This window comes from Salmo trutta, chromosome 8 (assembly GCF_901001165.1).
Source record: "Salmo trutta chromosome 8, fSalTru1.1, whole genome shotgun sequence".
Classification (NCBI taxonomy): Eukaryota; Metazoa; Chordata; class Actinopteri; order Salmoniformes; family Salmonidae; genus Salmo; species Salmo trutta.
Genome location: NC_042964.1, coordinates 1,328,820 through 1,343,382, shown reverse-complemented (window position 1 = coordinate 1,343,382; position 14,563 = coordinate 1,328,820). Strand labels below are relative to the sequence as shown.

Sequence of the window (14,563 nt, the reverse complement as noted above, 5' to 3'; positions counted from 1 at the left end):
CCACACCAACTCAGTCTCTCTCTCTCTCTCGCTCTCTCTCACAGTCTCGCTCTCTCTCTCACAGTCTCTCGCTCTCTCTCACAGTCTCTCGCTCTCTCTCACAGTCTCTCGCTCTCTCACACAGTCTCTCGCTCTCTAACACAGTCTCTCGCTCTCTAACACAGTCTCTCTCTCTCTAACACAGTCTCTCGCTCTCTAACACAGTCTCTCTCTAACACACAGTGTACATCCATAGTCCTATTTGTAGGTGACAGGCACAAGTGTCAGGTTGTTTTTGGGGACCAGTCCTTTCCTCCCTCCTGCATCCCCCAGATACCACTCCTCGTCTACTGCCTCCACCCGTTACCACCTCCCCCGCCTGGTAGAGAGAGGGGGGAGAGACGGAGAAGGATGGAGAGTGAGAGCGAGACAGAGGGGGAGAGAGAGAGCGAGACAGAGGGGGAGAGAGAGTTTATTTTCCCTTTTGTACTTCAACTATTTGCACATCATTACAAAACTGTATATTCTATTCTATTTTACAGGCTGACTACACCGTGCGCGAGCGTTGCAAAATAAATTTAGAAATCTATGTTATTCAATTATTGCACCCACACTGCTCGCGTGCGCCAACGAGCGTCTGTGTTGCCAAGGGCTAAAATAGAAGTCAGTTCTATTTCTGACGCAGATCGCGCTGCAAGTCCTGCCTCTCCCATCTCCTCATTGGTTTATAGAAGCAGGTACCCACGTGCCATCTCCTCATTGGTTATACCCACGTGGGTGACTGAAGACGAACGAGGTCAGTGGCGGTAATGCACCTAATTTATGAAAGTTGCCAATCGCAATATAAAGTCAAGAGAAGAAAAAGCCTGGAAGGAGGAGAGACGACTAGAAACGATTCGGTTGACCGTTTTATGTGTGGATTAATTGTCGGAGTAGAGGACCTTGTGCATTTCAGGTAAAATAACAACTCAACGTTTATATCCCAGGACAAATTAGGTAGCAACAGCAAGCTAGCTAAAAAGGACAAATTAGCTAGCAAGCGCAAGCTAACTAGCTAAATTGCCATAAATGTTTAATGCTTTTCGACCTGTCCCCAAATTAATATAATTGGTTCAGAGTTTGTTTTGATATTTCAACCTGTGTGTCGTGATCGTGTTTGGTGTAGGGGAATAAAATACATTTATGCACGATGGCGCACACGCGCGCAGCCGGTTTGGGTTCCGTATTAGCCCTTGGCAACACAGACGCTCGTTGGCGCAATAATTGATTTTTTAATTTATTTTGCAACGCTCGCGAGCGGTGTAGTCAGCCTGTAACGGAAAAACCCTGACACACACAGAGCTGAGCAGGCCTACCTTTAGTGAGAGTTCATCTTCACTCTGCACTGAAATCAAACACGCCCTTGGCCACAGGCTGGTCCCTCATTGGCTGGGCTGCAGAGAGGAGCATTTAGTATGGTTAAACTCTGAACAAAATGTGTGTTAGCCCAGGGTGAAGTCTCCCCTTAGGTACAGATCTAGGATCAGCTTCCCCCAATCCTAACAACCATTAGTGGGGTGGCAGGGTAGCCTAGTGGTTAGAGTGTAGGGGCGGCAGGTAGCCTAGTGGTTAGAGTGTAGGGGTGGCAGGGTAGCCTAGTGGTTAGAGTGGAGGGGCCGCAGGTAGCCTAGTGGTTAGAGTGGAGAGGTCGCAGGTAGCCTAGTGGTTAGAGTGTAGGGGCCGCAGGTAGCCTAGTGGTTAGAGTGGAGGGGCCGCAGGTAGCCTAGTGGTTAGAGTGGAGGGGTCGCAGGTAGCCTAGTGGTTAGAGCGTTGGACTAGTAACCGAAAGGTTGCAAGTTCAAATCCCCGAGCTGACAAGGTACTGTCGTTCTGCCTCTGAACAAGGCAGTTAGCCCACTGTTCCCTGGTAGGCCGTCATTGAAAATAAGAATTTGTTCTTAACTGACTTGCCTAGTTAAAATAAATAGTGGAGGAAACACAAAACTGACCCCCAAGAGCAGTGACTACGGGCAACTTCACCTGCTCCGAGTGGCTCACCTGTATTACAGGTGTAAGTAGTGGGGAACATTCCCTCCGGTCCGTCCAGTGTTCCTCTGGTCCGGTCTGCGTCGACACGCTGTGTTACTCTGATCAGCGCCCCCTGCTGGAACCACAGATCCTCTGCAGTCAGACCTGGGATGCGACACACACAGCGACACACACACTTTCAGCTGACTAAGAAGTGTGTGCTGCACACAGACAAACATTCCAGTCATAGCTCAGAACCTCTGACAAGAGAGAAGATCTGTTTCCCATCCAACCATTCACTTCTCATGTTAGATCCTGTCTATATGGTCAACAGTAGAAAAAGTAGGATTTTAATGATAACGTCTTTAATGAGGACAAACATACTGACTATGACTGGGATATGTGGTTGTCCCACCTAGCTATCTGAATATACTAACTACTGTAATATGTGGTTGTCCCACCTAGCTATCTGAATATACTAACTACTGTAATATGTGGTTGTTCCACCTAGCTATCTGAATATACTAACTACTGTAATATGTGGTTGTCCACCTAGCTATCTGAATATACTAACTACTGTAATATGTGGTTGTCCACCTAGCTATCTGAATATACTAACTACTGTAATATGTGGTCGTCCACCTAGCTATCTGAATATACTAACTACTGTAATATGTGGTTGTCCCACCTAGCTATCTGAATATACTAACTACTGTAATATGTGGTTGTCCACCTAGCTATCTGAATATACTAACTACTGTAATATGTGGTCGTCCCACCTAGCTATCTGAATATACTAACTACTGTAATATGTGGTTGTCCACCTAGCTATCTGAATATACTAACTACTGTAATATGTGGTTGTCCACCTAGCTATCTGAATATACTAACTACTGTAATATGTGGTTGTCCCACCTAGCTATCTGAATATACTAACTACTGTAATATGTGGTCGTCCCACCTAGCTATCTGAATATACTAACTACTGTAATATGTGGTTGTCCACCTAGCTATCTGAATATACTAACTACTGTAATATGTGGTTGTCCCACCTAGCTATCTGAATATACTAACTACTGTAATATGTGGTTGTCCACCTAGCTATCTGAATATACTAACTACTGTAATATGTGGTCGTCCCACCTAGCTATCTGAATATACTAACTACTGTAATATGTGGTTGTCCCACCTAGCTATCTGAATATACTAACTACTGTAATATGTGGTCGTCCCACCTAGCTTGGCGTGATCCTGGACAACACCCTGTCGTTCTCCACTAACATCAAGGCGGTGACCCGATCCTGTAGGTTCATGCTCTACAACATTCGCAGAGTACGACCCTGCCTCACACAGGAAGCGGCGCAGGTCCTAATCCAGGCACTTGTCATCTCCCGTCTGGATTACTGCAACTCGCTGTTGGCTGGGCTCCCTGCCTGTGCCATCAAACCCCTACAACTCATCCAGAACGCCGCAGCCCGTCTGGTGTTCAACCTTCCCAAGTTCTCTCATGTCACCCCGCTCCTCCGCTCTCTCCACTGGCTTCCAGTTGAAGCTCGCATCCGCTACAAGACCATGGTGCTTGCCTACGGAGCTGTGAAGGGAACGGCACCTCCGTACCTTCAGGCTCTGATCAGGCCCTACACCCAAACAAGGGCACTGCGTTCATCCACCTCTGGCCTGCTCGCCTCCCTACCTCTGAGGAAGCACAGTTCCCGCTCAGCCCAGTCAAAACTGTTCGCCGCTCTGGCACCCCAATGGTGGAACAATCTCCCTCACGATGCCAGGACAGCGGAGTCAATCACCACCTTCCGGAGACACCTGAAACCCCACCTCTTTAAGGAATACCTGGGATAGGATAAAGTAATCCTTCTAACCCCCCCTTTAAAGGATTTAGATGCACTATTGTAAAGTGTTTGTTCTACTGGATATTATAGGTGAATGCACCAATTTGTAAGTCGCTCTGGATAAGAGCGTCTGCTAAATGACTTAAATGTAAATGTTGTCCACCTAGCTATCTGAATATACTAACTACTGTAATATGTGGTCGTCCACCTAGCTATCTGAATATACTAACTACTGTAATATGTGTTTGTCCCTCCTAGCTATCTGAATATACTAACTACTGTAATATGTGGTTGTCCCACCTAGCTATCTGAATATACTAACTACTGTAATATGTGGTCGTCCCACCTAGCTATCTGAATATACTAACTACTGTAATATGTGGTTGTCCACCTAGCTATCTGAATATACTAACTACTGTAATATGTGGTTGTCCCACCTAGCTATCTGAATACACTAACTACTGTAATATGTGGTTGTCCACCTAGCTATCTGAATATACTAACTACTGTAATATGTGGTTGTCCACCTAGCTATCTGAATATACTAACTACTGTAATATGTGGTTGTCCCACCTAGAGATCTGCTAAATTACTAACATGTCAAATGTAAATGCACTAGAAATCTATATTTAGCTTAGTATTCTGTCTATATTTGGCTTTGGTCAAGTAGTATTCTGTCTACAGTCGTGGCCAAAGGTTTTGAGAATGACACAAATATTAATTTTCACAAAGTCTGCTGCCTCAGTTTGTATGATGGCAATTTGCATATACTCCAGAATGTTATGAAGAGTGATCAGATGAATTGCAATTAATTGAAAAGTCCCTCTTTTTGCCATGCAAATGAACTGAATCCCCCAAAAACATTTCCACTGCATTTCAGCCCTGCCACAAAAGGACCAGCTGACGTCATGTCAGTGATTCTCTCGTTAACACAGGTGTGAGTGTTGACGAGGACAAGGCTGGAGAGCACTCTGCCATGCTGATTGCGTTCGAATAATAGACTGGAAGCTTCAAAAGGAGGGTGGTGCTTGGAATCATTGTTCTTCCTCTGTCAACCATGGGTACCTGCAAGGAAACACGTGGCGTCATCATTGCTTTGCACAAAAAAGACTTCACAGGCAAGGATATTGCTGCCAGTAAGATTGCATAGCGATAAATGGTTGATTTAGGTGCAATCTGGTTTCAGAGCTGGTCATGGGTGCACCTCAGCCACGCTCAAGGTCCTAAATGATATCATAACTGCCATTGATAAAAGACAGTACTGTGCAGCCGTATTCATTGACCTGGCCAAGGCTTTCGACTCTGTCAATCACCACATTCTTATTGGCAGACTCAACAGCCTTGGTTTCTCAAATGACTGCCTCGCCTGGTTCACCAACTACTTCTCTGACAGAGTTCAGTGTGTCAAATCGGAGGGCCTGTTGTCCGGTCCTCTGGCAGTCTCTATGGGGGTGCCACAGGGTTCAATTCTCGGGCCGACTCTCTTCTTTGTATACATCAATGATGTCGCTCTGGCTGCTGGTGATTCTCTGATCCACCTCTCAGCAGACGACACCATTCTGTATACTTCTGGCCCTTCTTTGGACACTGTGTTAACTAACCTCCAAAACGAGCTTCAATGCCATACAACTCTCCTTCCGTGGCCTCCAACTGCTCTTAAACGCTAGTAAAACTAAATGCATGCTCTTCAACCGATCGCTGCCCGCGCCCGCCCGCCCGTCCAGCATCACTACTCTGGACGGTTCTGACTTAGAATATGTGGACAACTACAAATACCTAGGTGTCTGGTTAGACTGTAAACTCTCCTTCCAGACTCACATCAAACATCTCCAATCCAAAATTAAATCTAGAATCGGCTTCCTATTTCTCAACAAAGCATCCTTCACTCATGCTGCCAAACATACCCTCGTAAAACTGACCATCCTACCGATCCTCGACTTCGGCGATGTCATTTACAAAATAGCCTCCAACACTCTACTCAACAAATTGGATGCAGTCTATCACAGTGCCATCTGTTTTGTCACCAAAGCCCCATATACTACCCACCAATATGACCTGTACGCCCTCGTTGGCTGGCCCTCGCTTCATACTCGTAGCCAAACCCACTGGCTCCAGGTCATCTACAAGTCTCTGCTAGGGAAAGCCCCGCCTTATCTCAGCTCACTGGTCACCATAGCAGCACCCACTCGTAGCACGCGCTCCAGCAGGTATATTTCACTGGTCACCTCCAAAGCCAACTCCTCCTTTGGCCGCCTTTCCTTCCAGTTCTCTGCTGCCAATGACTGGAACGAACTGCAAAAATCACTGAAGCTGGAGACTCATATCTCCCTCACTAGCTTTAAGCACCAGCTGTCAGAGCAGCTCACAGATCACTGCACCTGTACATAGCCCATCTGTAAATAGCCCATCCAACTACCTCATCCCCATACTGTATTTATTTATTTATCTTGCTCCTTTGCACCCCAGTATCTCTACTTGCACATTCATCTTCTGCACATCTACCATTCCAGTGTTTAATTGCTTTATTGGAATTACTTCACCATCATGGCCTATTTATTGCCTTAACTTACCTCATTTGCACTCACTGTATATAGACTTTTTCTTTTCTTTTTTTCTACTGTATTATTGACTGTATGTTTTGTTTATTCCATGTGTAACTCTGTGTTGTTGTATGTGTCAAACTGCTATGCTTTATCTTGGCCAGGTCGCAGTTGTAAATGAGAACTTGTTCTCAACTAGCCTACCTGGTTAAATAAAGTTGAAATATATATATATTTTTTTAAATCGGATCATCAAGAACTTCAAGGAGAGCGGTTCAATTGTTGTGAAGAAGGCTTCAGGCCGCCCAAGAAAGTCCAGCAAGCGCCAGGACCGTCTCCTAAAGTTGATTCAGCTGCGGGATCGGGGCACCACCAGTACAGAGCTTGCTCAGGAATGGCAGCAGGCAGGTGTGAGTGCATCTGCACGCACAGTGAGCGAAGACTTTTGGAGGATGGTCTGGTGTCAAGAAGGGCAGCAAAGAAGCCACTTCTCTCCAGGAAAACATCAGGGACAGACTGATATTCTGCAAAAGGTACAGGGATTGGACTGCTGAGGACTGGGGTAAAGTCATTTTCTCTGATGAATCCCCTTTCCGATTGTTTGGGGCATCCGGAAAAAAGCTTGTCCGGATAAGACAAGGTGAGCGCTACCATCAGTCCTGTGTCATGCCAACAGTAAAGCATCCTGAGAACATTCATGTGTGGGGTTGCTTCTCAGCCAAGGGAGTGGGCTCACTCACAATTTTGCCTAAGAACACAGCCATGAATAAAGAATGGTACCAACACATCCTCCGAGAGCAACTTCTCCCAACCATCCAGGAACAATTTGGTGATGAACAATGCCTTTTGCAGCATGATGGAGCACCTTGCCATAAGGCAAATGTGATAACTAAGTGGCCCGAGGAACAAAACATCAATATTTTGGGTCCATGGCCAGGAAACTCCCCAGACCTTAATCCCATTGAGAACTTGTGGTCAATCCTCAAGAGGCGGGTGGAAGAACAAAAACCCACAAATTCTGACAAACTCCAAGCATTGATTATGGAAGAATGGGCTGCCATCAGTCAGGATGTGGCCCAGTAGTTAATTGACAGCATGCCAGGGCGGATTGCAGAGGTCTTGAGAAAAGAAGGGTCAACACTGCAAATATTGACTCGTTACATCATCTTCATGTAATTGTCAATAAAAGCCTTTGACACTTATGAAATGCTTGTAATTCTACTTCAGTATTCCATAGTAACATCTGACAAAAATATCTAAAGACACTGAGGCAGCAGACTTTGTGAAAATTAATATTTGTGTAATTCTTAAAACTTTTGTCCACGACTGTATATTTAGCTTTGGTCAAGAAACGATTGTTGACTAAATGTCCGGAACTTGAAAGGCAAAGTCTAATGAAGGTCTTATAGTTGAGTAACTGAAGGACCTCGGGTCTCGCTCACCTGAGGATTCCATCTTCGTGGTCTCCTCGACAACGGGCTGTTTCCCTGCCGACGGAGGCGGATCCTCAAGGACCTCTGTGAATGCCAGAGGGAAGATTCCTATTCGCCCGTGGATCTGTCCCCGCCCCCACTCCTGACCAATCACCTCCGTCAGAGAGATGACATCACCCTCGTAGAAGGTCAGCTCGTCTTCCTCCTCCCTCTCGTAGTCAAACTGTGCCACACACCTCGGACCACTAGCACAGAAAGGGGTTAACAATACATTACTGTCTGTCTGTCTGTCTGTCTGTCTGTCTGTCTGTCTGTCTGTCTGTCTGTCTCTTCTTCCTACTTCTGTCTGTCTGTCTGTCTGATTATCTATACTGTCTGTCTGTCTGTCTGTCTGTCTGTCTGTCTGTCTGTCTGTCTGTCTGTCTGTCTGTCTGTCTGTCTGTCTGTCTGTGTCCTACCTGACAGTGACCAGCGTGGGCTTCTCTCCACTGGGATGAGATGGAAGGATGGGCTGAAGGAGGGCAGATGAACAAAAACAGAAAAATTAAACACAGGAAAAAAACAAGTGTGCTGCTAAAGATTACAGGAATTACCGGACGTTCTGATTGGATCTTGCCATCAGATATGGATTCTGATTGGCTGTTGTTATCAGAAGGAAGCTTAGAATTGGATGTTGTCCTCAGAGGCGCGATCCCAGACCCTTCAGACATGCTAACATGCTAACACTGATTATACCTGCCCAGACCCTTCAGACATGCTAACATGCTAACACTGATTATACCTACCCAGACCCTTCAGACATGCTAACACTGATTATACCTACCCAGACCCTTCAGACATGCTAACACTGATTATACCTACCCAGACCCTTCAGACATGCTAACACTGATTATACCTACCCAGACCCTTCAGACATGCTAACACTGATTATACCTACCCAGACCCTTCAGACATGCTAACACTGATTATACCTACCCAGACCCTTCAGACATGCTAACATGCTAACACTGATTATACCTACCCAGACCCTTCAGACATGCTAACACTGATTATACCTACCCAGACCCTTCAGACATGCTAACACTGATTATACCTACCCAGACCCTTCAGACATGCTAACACTGATTATACCTACCCAGACCCTTCAGACATGCTAACACTGATTATACCTACCCAGACCCTTCAGACATGCTAACACTGATTATACCTGCCCAGACCCTTCAGACATGCTAACATGCTAACATTGATTATACCTACCCAGACCCTTCAGACATGCTAACATGCTAACACTGATTATACCTACCCAGACCCTTCAGACATGCTAACACTGATTATACCTACCCAGACCCTTCAGACATGCTAACACTGATTATACCTACCCAGACCCTTCAGACATGCTAACACTGATTATACCTACCCAGACCCTTCAGACATGCTAACACTGATTATACCTACCCAGACCCTTCAGACATGCTAACATGCTAACACTGATTATACCTACCCAGACCCTTCAGACATGCTAACACTGATTATACCTACCCAGACCCTTCAGACATGCTAACACTGATTATACCTGCCCAGACCCTTCAGACATGCTAACATGCTAACATTGATTATACCTACCCAGACCCTTCAGACATGCTAACATGCTAACACTGATTATACCTACCCAGACCCTTCAGACATGCTAACACTGATTATACCTACCCAGACCCTTCAGACATGCTAACACTGATTATACCTACCCAGACCCTTCAGACATGCTAACAATGATTATACCTACCCAGACCCTTCAGACATGCTAACATGCTAATGTAACCGATGTGAAATGGCTAGTTAGTTAGCGGTGGTGCGCGCTAATAGCGTTTCAAATCGGTGACGTCACTCGCTCTGAGACTTGAAGTAGGGTTTCCCCTTGCGTCACAAGGGCCGTGGCTCTTGTGGCGCGATGGGTAACGTTGCTTCGGTGGGTGTCAGTTGTTGATGTGTGCAAGGGTCCCTGGTTCGAGCCCGGGTTGGGGCGAAGAGATTGACGGAACCTACACTGTTACACTAACACTGATTATACCTACCCAGACCCTTCAGACATGCTAACACTGATTATACCTACCCAGACCCTTCAGACATGCTAACATGCTAACACTGATTATACCTACCCAGACCCTTCAGACACGCTAACATGCTAACACTGATTATACCTACCCAGACCCTTCAGACATGCTAACATGCTAACACTGATTATACCTACCCAGACCCTTCAGACACGCTAACATGCCAACACTGATTATACCTACCCAGACCCTTCAGACATGCTAACATGCTAACACTGATTATACCTACCCAGACCCTTCAGACATGCTAACACTGATTATACCTACCTGTCAAGAGTGTGCAAAGCTGTCATTAAGGCAAAGGAAGGCTACTTTGAAGAAACTCCAATATAAAATCTATTTTGATTTGTTTAACACTTTTTTGGTTACTACATGATTCTATATGTGCTATTTCATAGTTTTGATGTCTTCACTGTTATTTTACAATGTAGAATAACCCTTAAATGAGTAGGTGTCCAAAATGTTCTACACACAATACCCCCTAATGATATCACAAAACCCCATTTTGACATCACAAAACCCCATAATGACATCACAATACCCCATAATGACATCACAATACCCCATAATGACATCACAATACCCCATAATGACATCATGATAATTGTGGAAAAAGTGAGGGGTCTGAATACTTTCCGTATGCAGTGTATATAGTAAAGCCAATGTAGATGTTAGTGTTTACCATGTAACTCTTGTACAGGGGGTGTCCAGGCCTGGGTCGGAGGGGTAGAGGGGGGCCTTTCTTTGGTGCCCTCTGACCCTGCGGCTGATTGGCTGATGGAGTGGTGCAGGGGCCAAGGAAAGCCTGCTGATTGGCTGATGTGGTAGCGGGGGCGGCTACAGCCTGGGCAGAGGGTGGCTGATTGGATGATGTGGTAGAGGAGGAGGAGACAGCCTGGAGAGGTGGGTGTCGACCAGGAACAGTCTTCATGGGAGGGGGCCGGAGAGGGAGCAACTTAAACACTCCCTGGGGTCTGACACGCACAGAGAGGAGAGGAGAGGAGAGGGAGATGATAGGGAGAGGAGAGGTGGGGAGAGGAGAGGAGAGGAGAGGAGAGGAGAGGAGGGGAGGGGAGAGGAGGGGAGAGGGAGATGATAGGGAGAGGAGGGGAGGGGAGAGGAGCGGAGGGGAGGGGAGGGGAGGGGAGAGGAGGGGAGAGGAGAGGAGGGGAGAGGAGAGGAGGGGGAGATGATAGGGAGAGGAGAGGGAGATGATAGGGAGAGGAGAGGGAGATGATAGGGAGAGGAGAGGAGATTGTATTTTAATGTTTAAGGACTCTTGGAAGATTAGTCCAAATGGGGACTAAAAGAGATCCAAATAAAAATCAAATCAGGAGTCCAGGACATGGACACACACACACACACACCAGGCCCCCATTGTCAAGGTACACACACACACACACACACACACACACACACACACACACACACACACACACACACACTTTTACCGAGAAGGAAGAGGAGGTTCACACTCTGAGGAGACCAGCGGGGTTTTCTTTTGGGCTGGAGCGGAGGATAAGACTGGAGGTCTAGGACCCACTGGGGGTAGGGCCAGGACTGGGGTTAGGGGTACTAGGGATGGGGTTAAGGGTACTAGGGATGTGGGTGTGGGGGTCTGGATGGAGGGTTTAGAGACCAGAGAGGGTCTCCTGTTCTCGGGTACGGCTAGTCCGGACGCAGGCAGGGGCACTGGAGAGAGAAGAAGAGAAGGTTGAAGGTGAGAGAATACAGTCACAGGAAACAGTTATGTCCATAACTTGATGTTCCCACAGGAAACTGAATGAACTGACTAAGACACGCACGCACGCCAGCCCGCCCGCCCGCACGCACGCACGCACGCACACACACACACACACACACACACACACACGTAGTTATGTTTACACACAATCATGGCACTCTTTGCTTTACAAGGTGGGTTGCTTTACAAGGTGGGTTGCTTTACAAGGTGGGTTGCTTTATAGTAAGTATAACACTTTACATTGCAGAAATATGTGTAGCAGATGCCAGTTTACATTGGAGTAACATGTGTAGTATATATAATATGTGTAGTATATATAATATGTGTAGTATATATAATGTGTAGTATATATAATATGTAGTATGTATATAATGTCTAGTATATATAATATGTGTAGTATATATAATGTGTAGTATATATAATATGTAGTATGTATATAATGTCTAGTATATATAATATGTGTAGTATATATAATGTGTAGTATGTATATAATGTCTAGTATATATAATGTGTAGTATATATAATGTGTAGTATGTATATAATGTCTAGTATATATAATGTGTAGTATGTATATAATGTCTAGTATATATAATATGTGTAGTATATATAATGTGTAGTATATATAATATGTGTAATATATATAATATGTAACAGACCGGCTCCATCTTATGTAGCAACATTTTTATATATATATTTTTTTTGGATAAAAGTAGAGACTTTGAGCTAGAAAATGGTATATCAGACACTACAGTTGAGGAACAATGGGAAAGTAATTCTGCTTTGAAAGTTGATAAACTTGTAACCCCACTTTTGAGAAAATGGTCCTTGAATGTTTTGGTGCCTACTGGAGGGATCTTCTTTGACTCCACCCATTCAGCATCGTTCACACCCTCTTAAGCTTTAGCCCCACCCATCTCTTTAAGGATTCACATGTGAGGCCATGTACTAAACAGAGTGATTAGTTTAGTAAACAACCAAAGATTTCAAGACTAAAAGGCTGGTTTATTAATTAAACTTTATTTAACTTGCCAGGTCAGTTAAGAACAAATTCTTATTTACAATGACGGCCTACCCCGTCCAAACCTGGACGAAGGCTGGGCCAATTGTGCGCCGCCCTATGGGACTCCCAATCACGGCCGGTTGTGAAACAGCCTGGAATCGAATCAGGGACTGTAGTGACGCCTCTAGCACTCAGATGCAGTGCCTTAGACCACTGCGCCACTCGGGAGCCTTATATATTTGGCATAGTTTTTAAATTTGCATCTAAATAATTAAGACATTTTAACTAGAAATTTGAGGTACTTGTGGAGTTTGTTTTAAAGAATGGAAAACATTTACATTTGACATTTTAGTCATTTAGCAGACGCTCTTATCCAGAGCGACTTACAGTAGTGAATGCATACATTTCATTTCATTTTTGTACTGGCCCCGAAAGGTTGGTGGATTGAATCCCCGAGCTGACAAGGTAAAAATATGGCGTTCTGCCGCTGAACAAGGCAGTTAACCCACTGTTTCCCCGGGAGGCCGTCATTGTAATTAAGAATTTGTTCATATTTGACTAGTTAAATAAAGGTACAAATTTTTTTAAATGAAGTATCTTAAAGCAGTCTATGCATAAGGACAGACTGCATTTATACTACGGTTGAGTTGGTAAATTCAATCTGGGGTGTGTTTACTAATGCCCAGAGCGTTGTCAGATTGTACGTTCCTAAATTGGGAGCGTTCAGTGGACGCTGCGGCAGAGTAGGGTTGATCCGAGCGTTCTGACCTAACAACAGCAGTCGAGCACCCAAGCTAAGTGGCTAACTTTGGCTAACTACTTCCAGACACAAACGAGAGAACCGCTCGCCCTAGCAGAGCTGGTTAGGCTGTTTTCATGTTATCCAGAGTGTTGGTGACTGCAACTGTGCTGCTGGCAACAATTTAATTACTTTTTTTCCCCCTCCAATGTTTACTGACACTGGCCATATTCAACGGGTGTTGAGTGTTCGTAAATTTGCCAGTTATTCTGCGCTCTAGCACACTCAGGTGAGAGTGCTCTGAAATCGCAGGAAATAGCCAGACCAAATTTACCAGCTACGTCTATCGACATTGGTCGCAGTAACAACATGAACATTCTATTGAAATGATTACTTGAATAATAGAGTCTTTTGTTTAGACATATAACTAGCTAGAAACTCAGAGCTAGCTGAACAATAAACCATAATCCCATCTCATAACGTTACTACCCTGATAGCTAGCTAACATTAGGCTATAAGTAGCAATGCAAATAGCTCAGAGAAACGAATAATATTACTACACAGCTCATACACGTAACGTTAGCTAGCTAGCTAACACTATGCTTTAACTTTCTGATAAAATTAGAAAGGTGTAATATCTGAAAATGTATCTAGCTAGACTCTCTTACCCGTATAAATCATGGATGGACGCTTCTCCCTCTCTGTCACAGATGCCATGGTTGCCCTTAGTTTGAAGATGTAATCCGTTTTAAAACAACAGCCTTCTCTGTGTGTTCTCTTTTCGACTCTGTCTGCATATTTGCAATCAAATGCCAGAATTTTCTCCATCTCCTTAGATATCATGCACTCTTAATTCCACTGATTTCAAAACTCGGTCCTCCAGAAAGTGGAGAGCAACACTGATGCAGTTCTACTATGTGATATATTCTACTATGTGATATATTCTACTATGTGATATATTCTACTATGTGATATATTCTACTACGTGATATATTCTACTACGTGATATATTCTACTACGTGATATATTCTACTACGTGATATATTCTACTATGTGATATATTTTACTATGTGATATATTTTACTATGTGATATATTCTACTATGTGATATATTCTACTATGTGATATATTCTACTACGTGATATATTCTACTACGTGATATATTC

The 14,563-nt window shown here is 44.6% G+C and overlaps 1 protein-coding gene across 1 annotated transcript in view; it reads right to left on the bottom strand.

Annotated features, from left to right (window-relative positions):
* Positions 1-174: 174 nt before the first annotated feature.
* LOC115198025 (SH3 domain-containing protein 19) overlaps positions 175-14,563 on the bottom strand; it is a 16,263-nt gene continuing 1,874 nt past the window's right edge. Inside the window, exons 2-8 of the mRNA XM_029759676.1 lie at positions 11,366-11,606; positions 10,597-10,888; positions 8,262-8,314; positions 7,813-8,048; positions 2,017-2,151; positions 1,335-1,412; positions 175-358 (exon numbers count right to left, since the gene is read on the bottom strand). Coding sequence (XP_029615536.1) covers positions 1,354-1,412; positions 2,017-2,151; positions 7,813-8,048; positions 8,262-8,314; positions 10,597-10,888; positions 11,366-11,606 — 1,016 coding nt within the window. The 3' untranslated portion in view covers positions 175-358; positions 1,335-1,353. The remainder of the gene's footprint in view (positions 359-1,334; positions 1,413-2,016; positions 2,152-7,812; positions 8,049-8,261; positions 8,315-10,596; positions 10,889-11,365; positions 11,607-14,563) is intronic.